The sequence below is a fragment of the Ambystoma mexicanum genome, chromosome 12, assembly GCF_040938575.1.
Source record: "Ambystoma mexicanum isolate Mex_15411 chromosome 12, UKY_AmexF1_1, whole genome shotgun sequence".
Classification (NCBI taxonomy): Eukaryota; Metazoa; Chordata; class Amphibia; order Caudata; family Ambystomatidae; genus Ambystoma; species Ambystoma mexicanum.
This window is the reverse complement of record NC_090936.1, coordinates 52,409,370-52,422,663: the sequence shown is the minus strand read 5'-3', so window position 1 is coordinate 52,422,663 and position 13,294 is coordinate 52,409,370. Positions and strand designations below refer to the sequence as shown.

The following is a 13,294-nucleotide window of genomic DNA, read 5'->3' as shown; positions in this document are numbered from 1 at the left end:
AGGAGAGATAAGTCAAAAGTCCATTTGAAGAGTTACAGAGACTGATTGAAGAAATCATGGGAGACTATTTGAAGATTATGTATTAAGGAAGAGTCCTACAGACTGGTACTAGAAGTACCCTAAGGAGAAGGGAGTCTTTCTCCTGATTTAGGTTAGTTTTCATAGTGGTAGGGTCAGTTAGAGTAGTTTGGACTGCAGATTTATTTTGTTGAACATTCACGACTTACTGACAGGCACCTTAGTTAATAACATAGGCAGGGACCACCCATAGTGATTGGGAAAGTTAGACCTTATAGTTTTACTTTAATAAAATATTGTGAAATATGTCCTCAGAGTGTCCGCACCCTTCTTCTGAGTTGCCACACCTTCCTACCTGCCCCTCTTGCGGGAAGCTAGTAAACCATTGATTCTACTGTCTCTCAGCTTCAGAGTGCTAGGGGAAAAAGGGTGGAACTGAGGTCATGGGGCGCAGCAGTGCTGCTATATGTACTACCCACAACCTCATTTCTGGTGCGGGGCTCGGATGGACTATGGACTATGGACTTGGACCGAGTCGACGTGGAGCCCTCTGCACCCCTTAGCGGCGGAAAGGTCTCTGAGGAACAGCTGCACTGGCATTGGGATATCATAGATGAGGAATCTGTGGGAGGAACATCCATCAAAAGAACATTACCAACAGGTAAAATTATTTGTTCTTCCCTCCAGTCAGAATACCTGGGAATTGAACATGATCCTTGTACGGCTCATGAGACCTCCTTTTGAGCCTCCACATTAATTTCACTCAAATTCCTGTCCTGGAAGACTTTTTTCCTGGTCGCCATCATATTGGCTAGATGTGAAAGCGAGATTCAGATTTTCGAAAGGATTGTGTCCTCCGACGTATTCCTTATCTTGATAGATCATCTCCAGCTTGCTGGCCTCGGAATTTTTTTTTCAGTAGAGGGCACTGCGCGTCGACGTCCCTCGAGCCGTTGTCCCTCGACAGCCTCCGTATCGGCGCCGACGTCATCATGCGTATAAATAGACTCGCGCGGAATCCGTTGCTCAGTTCCGTTTTTCTGCGCTTCGTGGGCCTCGGAATCGCTTTGCTCAGTTCGTTAGTCAGATATATTCTTCATTATTCCTCGAGAATACCAACTCTAACTCGATGGCTTCCTCATCCGAACCGACGACTCCACGGTCCGGCTTCAAAAAATGTCGAGACTGTGGAAAGAAAATGTCGTTGACAGATCCTCACAGGATCTGTTTGTGGTGCCTGGGATCGGAGCACCAATGTTCGGAGTGCGAGTACTCCATGTCCATGACGGCGAAAGCCTTGAAGGAGCGTAAGGGGAAGCTTGAGAGAGGTAAGACAGTTAAGACTCCTTCGAAAGTTTCCTCGGCAGAGTCGAGACATTCGTCTCCTCGCCGACACAGGAAACATTCTCGTTCTAGGTCTCGAAGCAGTTCCCACCACTCTTCGAGATCCAAGCATTCGAGTAAGAGACGTCGAAGATTCCTCGTCTTCTTCTGTTTCCCTGGAAAGAGTCACCTGCCCCACAAAACATAGCTCTCAGGCTGAGTGGGAGGAATTCCGTAAAAGGATGCTTAGCGTCTTCGAGAAAGCGGCCTCGACCCCTTCGAAGACAGCTGAGGGTGATACCCTGGGTGAAAGACCCGTAAAATTGAAACGCTGCGAGTCGTTGCACCCGGCGAAAGAAACTACTCGAGAGCGTCACGAACCCTCTAGCAAAGGCACTGTGCCATCGACACCATCGTCGAAAGTCCCTTCGACGCATAAATCTGTGTCATCGGCGCCATTATCGAAGGGCTCATCGACGCATAGGTCGATCGAATCGTCGCCGTCTTCGACGCCGACGTCGACGCCGAAAAAGAACAAACCCACGGCCGTCACTACCTCACAGCCAGTGGTCATACCCAGGGCCTCGAACACGACTTCGAGAATGTCATCGACAACCTCGAGTAGGATTCCGATCTTCTCGAGCTCTTGAGGCCTCTTCTGATCTTCTCGACGCCTTTTTCGTTGTCTTCGAAGCCTTTAACGTCCGCGTCGACGACGTCGACGTTTTCTCAACCAATTACGACAAATTTGGCCCCTTCTGCTCTGGAAATGGGATTTAAGCCATTTCCAAGGTCTGATTATTTCAGACCTTTGTCTTCAATTTATGAAGAAGGGGAGGATTCGGATCAAGAAAGACCCTTTGGGTTGCACAGAACTACAACACCTGAACCAGAGGAATTTACCTCTGAGGAAAATAGGTTAAAGGACCTTCGAGAATCCTTACATGAGGCAAGTGGGTTAGATACTTCCCCGGAAATAGAATTTGCCAAACCAGACCCAGGGGAATATGCCGAGACCCCTTACAGAATTTTAATGGCAAGGATTATAGAATTCATGGGTTGGTCTACACCTTCACCTGCATTCCAACAGGATGACCTTACAGACATTTTAGTTAAAGGCCCACAGGAGGATCCTGTGGTTCCATTTCACGCTGCATTACAAAGAAAAATATTGACTAACTGGGAAACTCTTGAGGTTATCCCGGCGGTTAACAAGAAGTTATCAGCCAAATATAGGGTATCTGATAATGACCCTGAATTTTTGTCTAAACATCCAACTCCAGAGAGTCTGGTTGTTCAAGCAGCAACTGCATCAGGCAGTAGATCGGCATACCCTACTGTTCCACAGGACAGGGATGACAAAAGATACGACTCTATGGCTAAGAAAGTCTTTTCTGCATGTAGCATGGTGTTGAAATCTATTAACGCTACTTGTACGCTCGCAAGGTTCAGCCATACGCTTTGGGAGTGTGCTTCATCAGCGGCTGACTGCCTCCCAGAGGGAGAAGAAAGGGAAGCGTTTCTAAACATCATTAAGTATGGTAAAGACGCAATGTGCGAATCCCTTCAAACTGGCATTGATTCTGCTGACAGTATCAGTAGGGCCATGGCGGCAATTACTACAACACGCAGATTTGCGTGGTTGCGAAAGTCTGGGTTTGCATCCGATGTACAAGGCAGACTTTTAAATATGCCCTTTGACGGCTCTTCTTTGTTTGGTAAGAAGGTGGATGACAGCCTAGAAAAGTTACAGACATCCAAAGCAGCAGCAAAATCCCTGGGAGCTGCAATCCATCAAACGCTATATCGCCCCTCAGGAACCTCTTGGAGAGGTAAGTCCTTTCGCTTTTTTTCCACATTCGGAAAAGGCAGAGGACAGTCGGTTCAAAGAGGTGAAAAAAGATTCACCCAAGGTGGACGGGGTAAAAATACAAAAGCCGCAGCAGCAGGTGCATCTTTACCCTCGGCATCTGCATCAGCCGCCTCTAAATCACTCTGAAGACTCTCCTCACAAGACACCAGTAGGGGGCAGGCTAACTCAACATGTGACGGAATGGCAGGCTATTACGTCAGATGCTTGGGCATTGGAGACAGTTGCCCAAGGTTACTGCCTGCCTTTTCTACACATTCCTCAGAGTCATCCACCGGGGAACAGCTCTCTGAAAGTTCCAGACCCGCTCCTCTTGCAGGCAATTGTAGACCTGCTGGAGAAAGGTGCCATAGAACCGGTACCTGTAGCGGAGAGGAACAAGGGCTGGTACTCCCCCTACTTCCTAATACCGAAGAAGGACGGAGGACTGAGACCTATCTTGGACTTACGAGAATTGAACACGTTCCTCAGGAAGGACAAGTTCAAGATGGTAACTCTCTCTCAGATCCTTCAGGCCCTCCAGCTCCAGGACTGGCTGGTATCTCTGGACCTTCAGGATGCTTATTTCCATGTGCCAATCTATCTCAAACACAGGAAATACCTGAGGTTCGCAATTGGCGGCTCTCATTATCAATTTTGAGTTCTGCCATTTGGGCTGACCTCCGCCCCGAGGGTCTTCACCAAGCTAATGTCGGTAGTGGCTGCAAGTCTAAGGAGGGAAGGGATTCACGTCTACCCCTACCTGGACAATTGGCTGATCAGAGCTGTATCTCCGGAACAAGCTCAGATCCAGCTAGATTATGTCTGCCACTTCCTTCACAAACTGGGCTTCTCCCTCAATTTAAAGAAGTCACAGATGATACCATCACAGAGACTCCAGTTCATTGGAGCGGTCCTGGACACTTCCCTGGGAAAAGCCTCGCCACCAGAGGTGAGGGCTCAAGATATTCTGCAGATGGTCACCAAGTTTTAAAATGCCCAACGTCTCCCAGCCTTCAACTTTTTGAGGTTGCTAGGCCTCATGGCATCCTGCATCTTCCTTGTGCCAGAGGCTCGCCTGAGAATGAGATCTCTTCAGTGGGCACTAAGAACTCAGTGGTCACAATTCTCAGGGAGAATGACAGATCTCCTTCAGGTCCTGGACAAGGTGGCTCGAGACCTTCAGTGGTGGGCCTGTCAGGAGAACATTTTGAAAGGAGAACTGTTTTGGCAACCATGGCCGGAGATAATAATAGTCACAAATGCCTCACGGAGTGGGTATCCCATGCCAACTACTTTACCATCAGCGGTCGTTGGTCTCCACCGGTGTCCAGACTACATATCAACCTGTTAGAGCTGAGAGCAATCAGACTAGCGCTAAAGGCTTTTCTGCCATCTGTACAGGGGAAAAATGTCCTGATAATGACAGACAACACAGTGGCCATGCACTACCTCAACAAAAGAGGAGGCGTAGGATCACTGCCTCTGTGCAGAGAGGCGATGCATCTCTGGTTTTGGGCAATCCAAGAAGGAATCTCTCTATCAGCAGTTCACTTAGCCGGAGAGAAAAACTTGACGGTGGACGCTCTGAGCAGGCAGAGCACAGTCTCCCACGAGTGGGAACTAGCTCAGGAAGTCCTTCAACAGATCTTCACGCTTTGGGGAACCCCTCAAGTGGATCTGTTCGCCACCAGCATCAACAGGAAGTGCGATCAGTTTTGTTCAAGAGAATTTCCCCCGAGAGGAGCGAAAGGGGACACGTTCATAGTGGACTGGGAGTTTCCACTTCTGTACGCGTTTTCTCCAGTCCCTGTCATTCCTCAAAAGATCAAGAGGTTGAGAAGGTTCCGGAAAGCCATGATTCTAATTGCCCCAGACTGGGCCAGGAGAACGTAGTACCCGGACCTTCTGGACATGTCCATCTGCCCTCCAATTCGTCTTCCACTCAAGGAGAATCTTCTCTCGCAGAAGTGAGGTCAGGTTCTCCATCCAGACATCAGAACCCTCAACATTCACGCTTGGTATCTGAAAGGTTGAGATACAGGGATTGGGACTTCCCAGATGATGTCATGGAGGTGTTGCTTTTGGCCAGAAGGCCATCAACAAAGTCTTTATACCGCTGCCGTTGGAACAAATTTTGCAGCTGGTGTAGAGAAATGAATATCGATCCCTTTTCATGTGGTACACCAATGGTGTTATCTTTTCTACTCTATTTGGCAAATTCGGGCCTTCAGGTTGGCACTATCAGGGGCTATCTCGCAGCGCTATCGATCTTCAAGCGTACTGCAGAGGAACCATCTTATTTCAAGTTACCCTTAGTAATACAATTTCTGAAGGGATTAACCAATGTCTATTCTCCAAGACCATTCCAAGTTCCCTCATGGGACTTAAATTTAGCCCTAAATTTCCTGATGGGTACTCCTTTTGAACCACTCCACTCTTGTTCGCTAAGATTTCTCACCCTTAAAACTGTCTTATTAGTGGCATTGTCATCTGCTAGGAGGGTGAGCGAATTACAAGCTCTATCTTGTAAACCCCCTCATACAATTTTTCATAAAGACAAAGTTGTCCTACAAGTGAAGCCTAATTTCCTCCCAAAGGTGGTTTCTGAATTCCACATCACTCAGAAGATTACCTTACCTTCATTCTATCCTCCGTCCCATCCGGGGAAAGAGGAAGAAAGGCTACATAGGCTGGACCCAAGGCGGGCTTTGAGCTTTTACATCAGCAGACTTGCTAGGATTAGGCAAGCAGACCAACGGTTCGTAGGTTACTCAGGGCACAAATTGGGATTACCGATAACAAAACAGACCATTTCCAGATGGAATTTTTTTGGCCATTCTGGAATGTTACAAACTGGCAGGGAAAGAGCCTCCTCAAAATCTTAGGGCTCATTCAACCAGGGGTATCGCAGCCTCTTCGGCCCTCCAAAGAGGGGTACCGATTCGAGACATATGTGCGGCTGCCACATGGTCGTCTGCACATACCTTCACAAAACTTTACAACCTGGATTCCTCCTCTAGCCAAGAGACTAGATTTGGCAAAGCTGTGTTGCACTCTGTTCATTCTTGAAGGGAAACATGGCAATTTTACTCCCACCTCCAGTTACACACCACTGCTATGGGAGTATATCAAGATAAGGAATACGTCGGAGGACACAATCCCTTCGAAGAACAAGTTACTTCTTACCTGGTAACGTTCTTTCGATGGGATGTTCCTCCGACGTATTCCTTATCGCCCCTCCCATCCATCCCCTCAGTAAAACTTCCCTTGTGGTTACAGCTTACGCTCCTTCAGGGTTAATAACCAATCCATGTAAAGCAACTGTTAAACGTCAAAACGGAACTGAGCAACGGACGCTGCGCAAGTCTATTTATACGCATGATGACGTCGGCGCCGATACGGAGGCTGTCGAGGGACATCGGCTCGAGGGACGTCGACGCGCAGCACCCTCTACTGAAAAAAAAATTCCGAGGCCAGCAAGCTGGAGATGATCTATCAAGATAAGGAATACGTCGGAGGAACATCCCATCGAAAGAACGTTACCAGGTAAGAAGTAACTTGTTCTTCTCCTGCAAGCCCACTTACTTGGTGTTCCACAAGTCTAAGGCGATGCTGCACACTAATTCTTGCTTTGTGCCGCAAGTTCCTTCAGTGTTCTATTTTCTTTGATTCACCGTCCTCCTATACGGAACACCTGCTGCACTCTCTGTATGTGGAGTGTGCTTTAACACTCCACACACTACGTTTCCTGTACTAAGCCGGTCTGGAAGACCTCTCAGCTTTTTGTGACTTTTAGTCCTTCCTGCATGGGCAACACACTTTCAAAAGCTTCATTCGTCAGGTAGATTTCTTCCTACATCTCTTTCTATCATCAGCAAGGTGGCAGGTCACTTCCAGCGGTCATTCTACAAGGGGCGTTGCCACCACAACACCTTTCCCCTCCAGAGTCCCCTTGCTGGACATATGCAGGGCTGCGACCTGGAGACTGTGCACACCTAAACAAGGTTTTACTTTGTCTACAGGGATTCCAGGGAGGAGTCCAAGATTGGCCAGGTGGTGCTGCATAAACTGTTGGAGTGAGATGTCTCCTGGGGTAAGTGTTTCTTCAATTAGCTTGCCTCCGCCCGTTATGGTTATGTGGTATCAGCACAAAGGTTATAGTTTTCTACAGCTATGTTTTCATATTTACAAGCGTAAAGCACCTTTCTTTTTATTATTTTTTTCCCCAGCACGTTAATAATGTTATACTTTTTTGCCGACACAAGAGGCATACTGCTTACCATTGCATAAAGTATTCAAGAGAATGCGACAAATAGTATGTGCGTTATAAGCGAGCTTCTGCTTATGAAATGCTTCATATTCAAAGTGTGCATCCCTACCAAAGTGGATGGCTATGACACAACACCATTTTGAGTCAGACAGGCCTTCACAGTATCACCCACCAGGCAAATCATTGCTCTGAGTGCCCAAATATTTGAGAATTCTAGCCGATGACAATTCATGTGTCATTTGTTAGGAAACATCGTGCAATGAAATGCCACTCATTGTCCAAACCCTAGAAATCCTATTGGCATTTAGGAAAGCCATCCAAACACTGTTGTTCCTAGAGGGCTAGAAGTGTTTGCATGTTTATAACACATTATTCGTACATTGGGAAAAAGAGAAGCGCTAGTAGTAAATCAGTATTAAATTACGAGTAAATTAGTAATACATTGCTACAATGTTACTTCTACTTATATTTAAAGACTTGTTATCGCTGGTAAAAAAAAAACATGTAAACAATCACTACCTAACGATAAGCAACCTATACATGAAGAAACCACGTGTGATAAATTGCACTCTATGTAACACATGCGTGTTTTTTTAAGTGTAACGCAGTGAGAACGCTTGCTCCAAGCAAATGATGTGTTTACAAACCTTACCACTTAATAAAATATAATGCTTATGCTTTACATTGGCTTCCATTGTACATAATGAGAAAGTATTTGGCTCAGCACAGGCCCCCTCTTTGATTCCACGGAGGAACTATTTCCAGTTGTTATACAATGCACTTGTCAGTTCTTCGCAACTTGTAATCAGCACAACTTTCACCTCAAAATTGCACATCCAACATACCATTATAAAATATGGTCAATATTTGAGGCGGTTCTAGTTTGATATACGTTGCTACCATCAGTGCTAGGAATGTATAGATAAGGTGATATCAAGCAGAACCAGTCCAGTGCTCATGGTGTCAAACAACCAAAAACACAAGCCGGGATAATAAATATCACCGTGTGACTATTATGGCCCTATGTAAACTAATGAACAGTTTTATTTGTTTAGCAGCTTGAATATCTTCTGCTGAGTGGTAAATGGAAAGTTACTTTTGCTCAGCCCTTTGTTGTGTACACAGAACAGCCTCTGCCCTGCTCACCACAATTACTCATGAGTTCATTACATTTTGTGAACACCTCAATGCTACACTTTCTTTCCAATTGTATGTTTTCAGTACAACAAAGAACCTCAGGCTTAATTTAATCAAAAACAAAGTAGTGTTATTGACGAAAACATTCATGTCAAGTAAGTGGAACCCAAGTTTCATGTTCATACAAACATACTGTTACTATAAAGAAGGTCTCGTAACCTTTTGCAACTGCTGCCATTGAAATAACATCAATATTATGGTGGAGAGGCAGAAACGAGAAGCATGGCAAACAGTCATCGCCTAACCCGTTTCTGTGATAGTAATACAGAAGAGTATTGTGGAAAGGGGCTGAGGAGTCTCACAGATCTCTTCCCTCATAAAAGTACATTTTCACAGGCCATGAAGATAGCTAACGAGGGTTGCCACATGTGCAGCACTCAGGACCTCGTTTGGAGGTGGGCAAACATTTTCTTTTTCAACCGAAATAGTGCAAGCAGTAAATACTACCTACACCTATGGTTTTTTGTTTGCAAGTCTGCCATGTTCAGAGTTTCCCACCGGCAGAGGTGTTATTTCTGCAATACCTCAGGCAGTATTCTGTTAATGCCAACTCTGCCACTAGTAACCTCTGAGGTTATTGTTTTTAAGAAAATATGTTACATTCATTTCTGTCATTTGTTGTGAGGGTGGCAATGGATAATCATTTATCACCCTTTTGTGCATTACATGTTTAAGGTGGTGAGAGGGGGCATCCAACCTTTGACCCCTTTACCTAAATCGTTTTGTTTACTGCATTGAGGGAAATGCCTATGAGCCTTTCCTGTATAGAAAAGAAAATCAAAAAAAGTTTGGCGCCACTTTGAAATTTGTATCTCCATCCCAGAAGAAGAAGAAAATATAAGAGGACTTTTAGTAGAAAGTCTGCTGGAATGCGACTGTTATTATTTCCAATGAATACCACCAGCAGTATTTGACCAAGCCCTGATTTGGCTAGACGCGAAAATCACTGATGTGATATTGACAAATATTGTTAATTTTATGATTGCTACACAACTCGCAATGACCCCTTAGGGGTTGTGAAGTTCTTTAACATACTACATTTAAAAATAAGAGCAAAATGATGCAATACCAAAGTGATTCAGTTCTAACATGTTTGTCAAATTGGACTTTATATTAAGCCACATTATGACAATTTCACGTACTCTTGGCCTAATGTATTAGGTAAGACAAATTTGATGTAAAACAAAAATATGCCTAAAAATAAGAAAGCCAGTGGAATTATGATGCTCTTCAGGCTAGCTTTATCTGTCTCAATTAAAGTTCAAGAAAATGTTTCTTTGTAGGATGTGGGCGAGGGTGGTCTTCCTGAAATATGTATTACAAAAATAATGAAAATTTGAAATGGTAAAACGCTTCTTGCTTGGTACATTGGCTAAAATCGTTGATCGTTTCAGTGGGTATGTTGAATACTGATCCAAAGAATTTTGTTAGAAATTCTACTATTTCAAAACAGAGATTACACTTTAATATAAATTTCATGTGAATTGTGCAGTTCTCCACTGAATAACATTTGTTAATGGGTTAAAATGTGTCATTGCTAGAGACCCTCACCATTATATTAATAAAGTTTATTCGTACTAAAAAGGCTCATGAAACAGATGAACTCTGATTATTCCATAGCATTATTAAAGTCGACCTTAAAAATATAATTGAACATATCCAGTCCTATTTAACTGGTGTTAAAGGATCATCTTGCAGTATTCAGTAAAGTTATTCATTTGCCTCCTCAAAAAACACTTTTTTGAAAGTGGTGACCTTATGTAAATGATGCCAACATATCAGTTTAGAATATTCAGCGAAAAATTGATCAAATTCGAGAATGGAAACTGAATTTCCGGTGGGTTGTTTGATTTCATTACAGAAAGATCTGTTGGAATATTTTGTAAAAAAATTAAAATTGGTCTCCAATATTCACGTGCAATATTCAAAAATATCAACATGAAATATTTATTAACATTTGGTTTGGCATTCTCTGCCCAAATTTAATGTGAATGGGGCCCCACTCAGTCTTACATAGTATACTATTTGATCGTCCAGCTAATGACTTCCTAATCTCTGCGCATGTGTTTTGGCCCATTGTTGCCGCTGTGGGCGTCACACGTATTGAAAATATTCAGGATTTATTTAATGGGCATCTTTTATTTAATTCTATGTATACTCTAGATGTACTCAGATCAAAAGGATATTCTTTAGCAACTTTAGCTCTGACCATGGGGGTTTCTGGATCATATCATGACTCACACAGTTAATGATTCACAAAAAGCACATCTAACAAAGACACTGTATATAGCAATAGCATATTTTTTATCATCTCAAAGTGCAACTTGACATCATACACAAGGAATTGACAATACAATATTGAACAAAATATAATTGTTCTGATTCAGAGTTTTGTATTATCACACCCAGCATGATTAGACTGAGGCTAATTTTGATCACTTTCAAGGGAAACAGACACAATATGCCTATTAAGGCTATTACAGAAAAATAAACATTGACAAGGTTAGTTGAATTGAGCCAGCACATTGTATGTGTGACATACAAAACGAAATCTGTATTTATGGGACTTTGAGGCCACTACAGAATGCCACAGAAGACACTTATAAAATGCACTTTTCAGAATGTCGTCCTATCATGTATTAGCAACTTATACTCATAGTTCAGAGATTGCAGCTATGACAGATGTCTCTATATTTCAGTACATTATTTGGATTTTGGAGAAAGTTTGTCATGTGGCTATTAAGAAAAAAAGGCAAATAGTTTAGTTCTCATTCGATGGATTATAAAAGATACACATTACACCTTCTTTAACGTTAACACGTAATGATTCACATCATGAAAACATGTAGTCCAGCACATTTGTACTTCTAATTGTAAACGTAGCATTTAGTACCAAGACGCCCCCTACCCATGAATGCCTAGTAGCGGCGCACCGTCTGTGACCAAGTGGACCTGGTATATGAGCTGTAAATCTACTGTTAACAGCATTTGTGCAACGGACACCTCCGTGGCCCCTGCCATGCTCGGTAGACGCCTTAGTCAGGTGACCTCAGGTTGGACCATTGACTGTATATGTCTCTGGGTTACATGATTCTCATAGCCTTTTCTCCACATTTTACAGGAGGGAAAAGGGGGCTCATTAAGTGTAGCCCCACCAAGTGCGGGGCTTGCTCAAGCCCAACCATGGCAAGGTACCCACTCTAGTCACACAAGCAGGCTTTCATTCAGGCTGCGTCCTGCCTGATCTTAAATGGATGCTTTCAAGCATGCAGTGTTCCTCTCTGTTAAGGGTCTTATCCAACCCGGGTAAACGGTCTCAAGCACTCCATACTCTTTTGCAACAAACGATGTTCAAAATTTAAAATCTCTGAATTATGTTTATTTTAGTGGAAAATCAATAAAATCAATCGGCGTCTTCGAAAAATAGAATGAATTGTTTGACTAGAAATAATATTGGTGCACTTTTGTCTTACCAGGCTGTCCACGTCTATGCTGGAGTTCACAGCCCATTGCAAGGTGTTCATGATGTTCATTGCCAAGGTAAGGACAATGCCCACTTTGCTTTCTCCATCACCTGCAGGAGGGATATAGGTTTATTATATGTCAATTACACTTGCTATGAATACTTTACTAACAGCAAAGATATACATTTATGAGTTTTATCTATGCAGAATGTTTAGGTATAAGTGCCGTTTCTGCAGAAAGTCCTGCTTTACATTTGCATAGGTAGGGATATGATTCATAGATTCACATGCTTTAAATATCCCCAGTCGTCAGGATGGGAATCCTCGGGTACACACTTCCTACTTTACATTAAAGTAAAAAACAGGTGCCTTTTGCAATCCATCGACCTTGTTTTGGGTAATTTTGGTCACATCCAATGGGACTTCAAGTTTTGTGTCCCGCCCATGGAGGCCATGTCCAGACGCTTACTGCACTTCATAAAAGTGATCAGAAGTTGCTATGGGTTAATGGTGTATGTTCAGAAAGCAAGTGTACGTGGCATGGATGCATAAGGGAGTACGTTGGTTGGTTGAGTGATCGTGTGTGAGAGAAAGTGTGAGTTTTAAAGTATAAAAGGGAGTGACTCTTCAAGTCTTAGCACAGAAGAAGAGCTGCATCTTGTGTTTCAGAAGATGATTATGGGACAAGAGTTGGGATTCTCTCAGGGAATTTTATGGCATTGGCTCGTACCACGCACAGGGCAGTACCAATGTGTAGCCCTCTTTGGGTGGTCGTTGGGACGTCCGTTTTAACCTGATTTACTCCAGATGATGCAAGGCTCTGGGGTTACCAAGGGAGGAACCAAGGTGTGCAGAGGTGCTGTGACAGAGAGAGGTAGGAGCTGGGGCAGCCAATGAAAGGGGCCAGAGAAATCTCACCTCTGATTGGCACAGGGTATCAAACTGAATGTGGGATTTAGAGGGTCTTAGAACGTCTTAGAACTAAAGTTAACGAAATACCAAAAAAAAGGCGCTATTGTTGGACTTTTGTGATTGTAGATTTGACCAAAAGGGAACATTGCAATGTGAATCATTTGGTGACATGGCTGGTAAACGTGCATCATTATTTGGTGACATAGCTGGGAAACACGCATTTCTATTATTGGGCAGCGTGAAGTTCTTACCAGACTA

General features: G+C 43.7%; 1 protein-coding gene across 1 annotated transcript in view; it reads right to left on the bottom strand.

The window, feature by feature from the left end:
• Positions 1-13,294, bottom strand: part of CFTR (CF transmembrane conductance regulator) — a 1,072,657-nt gene that overhangs the window by 162,233 nt on the left and 897,130 nt on the right. The window contains exon 21 of the mRNA XM_069627944.1: positions 12,134-12,234. Within this exon, the coding sequence (XP_069484045.1) occupies positions 12,134-12,234 (101 nt within the window). The remainder of the gene's footprint in view (positions 1-12,133; positions 12,235-13,294) is intronic.